Genomic DNA, 8,699 nt, shown 5'->3' with positions numbered 1-8,699 from the left:
AGGCCACTACAAAGTGTCATCAATATACATTATGATTTGGACTTGATATAAGTTCCGGAACATCATTCCAGTAGGTCAAGAAGAGAAATGGTTCTAGAATCGATCCTTGAAGAACTCTGGGGGTAATTTTGTCATAATTGTAATTTTTCTGGAAAGACAGGAGTTTAGGGTAACTCTGATTATGATATAATACATTTTTCCACTATTACTTTGTAATTCACACAGTAAAATATCTTGGACAGGTCACTGAAAGCACCAAGTAATTTGCGACCTATCCACAAATTCAAAAGTAGCATCATCTCCAGACACTTCAGTAGAGCCGAATTCCACTTAAATGCTTATCACGTTCTCTCAAAACCATAAGGCAGTCATAACTCTGCCAAAATGTTGGCAATGGCAGTGACTCACTCTGTTAACTCACTTGGTGACATGAAGGCAATGAAGACTGTTTAATACACTTCCAGGTACAAGTTGATTAAACCAGTAATTTTTTAATGTATTGATTCTGAATGCTTGGAATTATTTTGGTTTACAATGCACATGTCATTATCAGGTTGTGAATTTCCTTTATGGGACAATGCCTCGGAAACATTTTTCAATGGTCAAAAATCTATGATTAGAAATTTAAAAAATTGTTTTTTCACTTAGCACAAGAAACTGATGAAACCCCTCATAGTACGTAGTCCTAATAAGAAACTGCTCTTGCTTCCAGAGTGACAGGATATTCAGGATGGGTAAGGTTAAGGGTAGGGGTTACATCCTGTCAAGATTCCATGAGGAGGAGGTTGTTTCTCAGTCATGTTATTTTGGAAGAAGTGATGCTAGCCACGCGGTCATATTTACACTAGCAACAACTTTCGAACCTATTTATCAACAATTTTATCCTGGTCATTTGTGATTAGTGATCTGATCTTGGACATCGATGGGGACACATCAGCTTTTGCTGTATTTAAGTGTAGATTTAACTGGAAGATATAAGCCAACCAGAAGAGAAACCCTTTAGCCCTGTGTTTTAATGTTAGAATCCCATGTAAAACTCCATTTAATATTCTAAGCGTTCTGATTTAGTTTAATGTGTATATTATGGAAATATTAAGTTTAATTCATAATAATCTTAAAACCAATAGGTAAATTTCAGAAAAAATACATTAAATGGCTTACATTTGCTTGTATCAAGTATTTTTAAACTCCTTTTACACTAAAAATAGTTTTTGATAAATCTAAATCTTCAGATTTCTATTTAATACCCTTACAGTGCTGGAGTCTCATGTAGACTGAGAAACATTTAGATAGTATCAAGTGGGGTAAGACATCCCTCAAGTGCACCTCTGCATTGACTATCAGAACTCAGTTTTAACAGTTTTATGAAATGAACGATCAATTATTGATTTTTTTAATTGTTAATAAAATTGACACTCGTCTCAAGTGTTGCTTGGGGTGCTGCACAATTCTTCATTTACACAATATTGCAGATTGAATTAGTCATTACTCAACTAGCAGTTACCCGTGACACAATTTTCTATTGAATAACAGGTGTGTCATAGGCATAATTAACACTTCTAAAAATAAGTGAGTTCCAATAAACTTCGCAAATTTCTCTGCGAAATTCCATAATATTTGAAGTAATAGCTCCAACATTTTCAGTCACACTTGAATAATTTTAGGTTAGAGTGAAAGAATACTAAGCCTATAGTATTCTTAGTGAATGCTCTTATGATGTAATATGTTGGAGCCTTATGATAATTTTGAATCGCTTCACTATTAATGAACTTTTGTCAGAAATTTCCACACATCCTTACAAAAATAATACACTTCCTTACAAGAAAACGTGTGCGAGATGGCCACAGTTTATTGGGACTGGGAAGGCCTCAGGTTTTTTACAAACTTTCAGTCAATGTAATCTGTCTACTATCTGTCTCGGGCATTTCCAGTGCTCTAGTTTGCATTTTTGTCCTGATCCAGAAAATATATACGCTAAATAAGCGTCTACTTCCATACCATAGACAGGCAGGTAAACTGGCACCACAGAAGTGATTACATTGTTGTCCCAATTAAGAAAGTATACACACATACGTTGGTCTGTAATCTACTTGGGTGAAAAAGCTACTACTTTCGATGCGGGTAGTCTGTATTAAAACCCTATGAATGTTTTATCTTGAAGAAATTCTTTTTATTTTACTGTTAGATCATGACACGCGCCAAATCTCTTTCAGAGATATTGGGAATTCGGAGAATTAGTGATGAGTGAGTGAGGGTTCTGCCTTTATATACTAAATGTGGGTAGATACACATTTTAGACATAAAGTAGCTATAGTGGGAAAGGTTGATTCAATATGAAGTTGGAATCTGACGTCACAGACTTGACTCCTAGAATCTGAAGTCATGTTTGTCTGAAGATATAAAATAAGTCTACAACAAACAACTCAAAACAACATATTTTCATTGTTTGGACATAGAGAAGAGGTATGTATCTTCATTGTTTCATCAGGTGCACAATCAAGTGCACTACGATATTTTATATAAGATCTATGTGCACAGTGGAGCAACCGAGTTTTCTATACATAATGCTGCACTAATGTCATAATACCAGACGCTGCACTAAGAGGCAGGTAAACTGGAGTTAAACTCGACATTTACATAAATTTTAGGTTCAAAAAATGGTTTAATAAAAATTAGCAATGAAATGTTCTCAATCTACCAATATACAAGTATAATTAGTCCTAAAAAATGTTACTCATTCTATTAGGGAGAACGTGGTATAAATAATTATTATTTAGTTTGAATTAATAAGGGTGAAACTCAAGGATACTTAAAAATAGAATTATTTTGAGAATAAAGAGATATCAGGTAATTGAAAAATAAAAACATATTATAAAAGGAGTTGTATAATTTTTATTACTTTTCTAATTTATAATAGACAACCAATAATATAATTCACTCAAATAGGACAATATTATATTAAATGCTTGTACTTAGAAGAACAATTTTCTGACATTTAAAAGAAACAGACAATGAAATAAAGACCTCTTATTTGATAATGAAATAAATAATAAAATAACTGCAGTGAATAAATGACACAACTGACATGCATAAATATTTGTTAATAAACTAATTGAACAGTACATTTATATTGATCTGACGCTACTCTAATTTACAAAGTAGAGAAATATAAACGTTATATGAAATGCTACAGGAATGATTAAATCTGTTATGTAGGATTCACACCTTATCTTCTATCTAAAATTCTTTCTTAAAGGAACACATAGGCAGTTACAAATCGATAACTAACTTATCTTAACATTCAGAGATTTAAATTTAAAAGGAAATACTAATAAAGTATTATTCTAAAAAAGTAATATATTGAACCAAATTAAATAAGTATAAGGAAAAGAGGTATTAATATTATTGTACTATACAAAATTAGTTAAGACAAGTTTCTATAAGTTAAAAAAATTCCACTCAGTGGACACAGAACTTACCAAAATATGGAATGAAAGAAAATAAACGAGACAATTATTAACACTTATTATCAGCTTATTGCTTGGTATTTGTTACAAAATCACAGTCACCTACAGACGAACGAACACTGATTGACAAAGCACCACCGCGTGGAAGACAAAACCGCAAGTACGACCTAACATTTAACTTATTAGATAAAAATGGATTCTTAGTAAGAAAACTATAATTTTCAATAAGGAATGTCACAGTTAACGAACTTATCATTCTTCTCTCTTTTACAATTTTAAGTAAATAATATAATAAATTTGTTGGAAAATTTGTTACCTATTTTTAAGCTACAGTTTTTATACATAAATAAATCATGTAAAGAAGCCATGGTCCATATTAAAAAATGATCACTTTTATGACTGCCCTTAAATTTTTAATAATTAAAAATAAATAATAATTATACAGATTACACATAAATACAACCATATTCTTAAATATCTATATGAATTGATGATACAACCAGATTGCAAGATAATCTTTCATACAAAACATTAATTAAGAATAACATCAACATGATCCTCAAAACAAAACAATAGTCTAAAACAATATCAACAAGAGTTAGAATGATTCCTAAATTTGTGCTTCGATAATAACAATGCAACATTTTAAATTTTAGCTTTGGCTTAAAATTGAGCTACAAAAGAGCGAATGTAAAAACTCTAAGTATTTAATTAAATTATAAATCTAAAACGCCTTAATATTAAGACAAGAACCCTAAACTTAATTTCTTTCTTTAAATATCATTATCTTTTTTAGTTAACATTATTGAAAAAAATGAATATTTACTACTGAAAGCTCTGCTTTGAGTTGAATATACTCTCATCCAGTCTTTGTCATGGTACATTTTAAAACTTAATACATCAATTAGTCTATTTCATAATAGATTTGGGGTATACTGATCTTTTCATCTCAAGTTCAAAATGTTAAGCTGTGAATATTTTATGTTTATTCTTACAACTAAATATTTGTCCTATCTACAATATTAAAAGAAACCACATAAAATATCATTTTGAATGGATGGTCTAATTACGGCCATTGAACTAGTGTTCCAACATGCAGGTTAATGGACACAACACAAATCATACAGAATTTAGCGTATCTATTGTAATCAAAGTATTTATATGAATGAGCATTCAAAAATTTAATACTTTTTACAAAAAAATCTTGAGCCGTTTGCAGCACACATTTGAACTCTTTAATATTACATTCACATTTTATATGGCAATTGTACACAGAAAGCAAAGATTGCTGTGTTTTAAGTGGAGTATAATTATTTTTTTTATTTTGGACAGTGTATAAAAATATTATAAATTATTATTGTTATTATATATGACACATAACTTCAGAACAACTATATAACAGTAAAACGGATGAGACACGATGAAAACTCCCAACATGTCTGTTAATAATCTTTAGAGAGCAACAATTATTCTAATACAACTTACGATAAAAGATAATTCAACTCAAAGCTTGACTCAATGCCTAGAGATTGAGAGAGCAGATGCTACACTCTGCCTGTTGACTGCAAGGGGGGTGGGGAGAGTCTGGGGACTTGTCCATCAGTAATCGATGTTGTAGTACCTCTCCCATGTACAGCCAGGGTGTGGAGTACTGCAGCAGGGGTGTGTCTACTGGGGGAGTGGTACGGACCCCCCCTCGGCCACCTCGAGTCCCCAATGCCCCTGCCCCACCCACTGCACTGCTCCCCTCCACTCACATTACCTGTAACACACAGCCTAAAATGAAATAGAGTCTACATAAATTTTTATAAATTTGAAATGCCCAACATTAATTAACAACCCTTTCAAATTTAATTAGAAGTTAAAGTTCATCCACATCTGTCCTGCTTCCATGCTCATCCCTCCAATTCACATAGTCAATACTTCTCATTGGTTGCAGTATCTGCTAATCTTGATATTGACTATACAGTATTGTATATATACTTATATTATTATATACTTATATTATTATATTATATTATACTTGTATACTTGTATATATACAGTATGTATATACTTTGCTTCCAAAAAATTGATAAATTGTTCATTTATTTGTTGGTTTATAATAACAGTAATTAAATATTTAAGAATTGACACCATTTATGCAAAATGAATTTTGCAGTATCAATAATATATTTTTGGACATGTGAAAATGTACAGTTTATTACACTTTTTTGACCAACTATTTATTATCATTTGTTTGGCTCTGGCTTAAAAGACCCACTCACTTTTATCTTAGGTATCTTTGACAAATCCATGAATAGTTCCTGTATAGTTTAATGTCTTTTTTTCTTTCTTTTTAAAGAGGGATTGTTAGGCACTGCTACCCGCCCATCACTGCGACCAATTCTGGTCTATTGTGATATAAACCTGCTAAAATAGTTTAGACTCTCTCTCTAAAAAAAAAAAAGATATTTTTACGAGAGACTGCTTTGCATAAGCAAAGAATATGTGCTGCATATGTTGCTCTCTGCCTTTCTATCTTATGGCGGGTATGATATATGTAACTGTATCAGATATTTCACTCCACGTTACCTCTTTAAGGCTTAGCCTATAGCACTTTTCATTGTCTTCCTTCCTCACATGAAGGTGAAGTGGTAAACAGATCCAGCATCGCTTCCAAGGCTGCAGTCGGACAGGTGTGTATTGCACCGGTAATAGTCAGACAGGCTAGCTTTGTACTTTTTAAGTGTAGTCTGTGCTGTTTTTAAATTTGTTTTAGCCCACCACACCAGTGAGGTGTATTATTGGCCTATAAGATATTGTTGGCCTATTATTGTCACATATACCAATAGACCATTTGTCATAATCCATGACTTAGAGATTTCTGTGAATCCTCATTAAAATTTGTTAACTTTTCTGGGATTTCCATGACTGGTAGACAACAGCAAGAATAACCGGAAACATTTCCCGGCCTATCGTGAAATTCCCTGACTTTCTCCATATTTTTAAAATCCTTGACTATTCCCGATTTTTCCTGTCATTAGACATCATGTATGGTATAATGTCTACAACCATCATTACTATTAAGTAATGTTGTTGTGCTTCACACTCATAGTGATGTGATAAATAAGAAATGGGTGGTATTACAGAAATCTATAACAGGACTTTGAACTGACAAACTATTGACCAATTATCAATAAATTAAAAATGATTGTCATATAATATATATATATATATATATATATATATATATATATATATATATATATATATATATGTATATGGATAAACTGGTCAAAATGTATAATTTTAAAAGAAAATCATTGAGAGAAAGTAGACTGCGGTACCTGTAGTATCTGGCTCGCCTCGAAGGCTGTGCCTGGCAGCAGCACCACGGGACTGGACACGTGGCCTGCTTCCACACACACCCATGTTGGGAAACTCTTCATCACCAAAATCGCTGAGATCCTTACTCTGCTCCACCCACGGGTTCCATATCACTGGAGAACAAATCATATTGCATTCTATTACCATCTGTGGATTTGTGGCTTTAGCTTAGGAGGAATAATTTATTACTATGACATCATATTTCTTTAAAAAGAACAAAAGCGATGTAATTATAAACTATAGTATAGTAAATGCGTAAAGTAAGTCCACTAATCCAATTTAAACTAACTTAGCAACTAACAATGCAACTATGTAGTAAGCTTGCAAGGGTTCTATTATAGCTATATCAGTATTTGTAAATACAATATTTCCCACACCGCTAATCGATCCACACAAAGATTACATAATAGGAGAAGCCAATTTAACACTATATGCATTTCTGTAAACATCTGTGTGGAACGTTTGAAGTCGGATGAAAACATTAATATATTATGGTACTCTGCGGCCTTCCTTAAACACAATATCTTTTTACCACTTATTTATTACGATAACATTGGATTAATTTGATATTGTTGTTTTTCCATAAAAAAATGCTATGTTCTGTAGTGGAATAAACACAGATTATATGTTTGTCACAATATATTAAACCTTAGTTGGCTATAATACATTAATTGAGAAATAATTAGTAAATTCCTGTAGTGAACATATTTTAGTAATTATTATTGATGTAAGTTATTTACACACCAAAACAAAATAAAACATTACAACAAAAAATGTATTTATGTTAAAAAAAAAATCGAATCTGAATTTTCAATATTCTTTTAGAAAATATAACTATTTATCAGGGTAGGTGAAAATTTTACATGTAATGGTTAATTGGCTATCAGCATTAATGTACAGCCTGGGGACACAAATAATCGGCTACCCTAGTGTGTCGGGACAGATGCTGATCACATGTGACTTGACCACTAGTGGGACAGACCCTGTCCCGATGGATCCCAAAGGGATAAATATATATAAATAATACTATATATATATATATATTGTATAAATAACTGTTGACCAAGTTTACACATTTTCCAATATTCATCTATATTTGGCAACTCCACAAATAAATATAAACATGTTTTAAAAAAATAATAAATAAACATATGGCTTCAAGTAAATGATTTATAAATAGATTTAGCCAGAATGAAATATTCAAATAAGAGTTACAGGCAATAATTTAGAAATTAAGAAGACAGTAGAATCAAACTTAGGTAGTATTGAGTTAATGTATGTAACTAGTATTTTAGTAACATTGAATTTAAAATCTTTGCAAATGCTCCAAAAAGCCTTCATTTAACCCTTTGAGTGCCACGGGTACTTTCCGAAGGCATATGCATAAAGTGCCACGCTGTTTTTCGCATATTTGTAAGCTTTTGGGAAAAAAGCTGTTGTAAAATAACTACCAAACAGATTTCCATCATTTTGTTATTGTTTTTTTTCTTATTAAATGCAGAATATGATACATATCGTTACAAATAAAATTTGATTAAAAAAAATATAAAAATTTCAGTATTTATAAAAAAAGTTTTTTACTTTTGTATAAAAAGTTAAGTTTCGAGCTAATTTGTGTGTATACGGTATTTTTAAGATTTTTTTTCTTTATACCATGATAAAGGCCATATGATTATAAATTAAACCCATGTGTAATATCTTATTCTAGAATTTTAAAAACATGGCATTATATGTATTAACAAAATGCTGCCCGGTACCGACATTTTTATAAACTGTACTTCATTTGTCAGAGTTTAGAAATTACTTAGTAATGATGTAGTTTTCCCAATAAATCTAATAAAACATTAATACAACACAAATAAT

General features: G+C 31.4%; 1 protein-coding gene across 1 annotated transcript; it reads right to left on the bottom strand.

Moving 5' to 3' along the window:
* Positions 1-2,872: 2,872 nt before the first annotated feature.
* Positions 2,873-6,980, bottom strand: LOC124355196. The gene is made up of 2 exons (XM_046806203.1): positions 6,797-6,980; positions 2,873-5,229 (listed from the first exon to the last, which is right to left on the bottom strand). Exons 1-2 carry the CDS (start codon positions 6,963-6,965, stop codon positions 5,012-5,014), a joined length of 387 nt encoding a protein of 128 aa, XP_046662159.1. The 5' UTR covers positions 6,966-6,980; the 3' UTR covers positions 2,873-5,011.
* Positions 6,981-8,699: the final 1,719 nt, after the last annotated feature.

Source organism: Homalodisca vitripennis, chromosome 2 (assembly GCF_021130785.1).
Source record: "Homalodisca vitripennis isolate AUS2020 chromosome 2, UT_GWSS_2.1, whole genome shotgun sequence".
NCBI classification, from domain to species: Eukaryota; Metazoa; Arthropoda; class Insecta; order Hemiptera; family Cicadellidae; genus Homalodisca; species Homalodisca vitripennis.
Note: the sequence above shows the minus strand (reverse complement) of the source record. Positions and strands in the feature narration are given on the sequence as shown.

Coding starts and splice junctions, on each gene's coding strand:
- LOC124355196 (XM_046806203.1), bottom strand. CDS start 6,965: ATGATTTGTTCTCCAGTGATATGGAACCCGTGGGTGGAGCAGAGTAAG. Junction 5,230..6,796: donor AGGCGAGCCAGATACTACAG/GTACCGCAGTCT, acceptor TGTGTGTTACAG/GTAATGTGAGTGGAGGGGAG.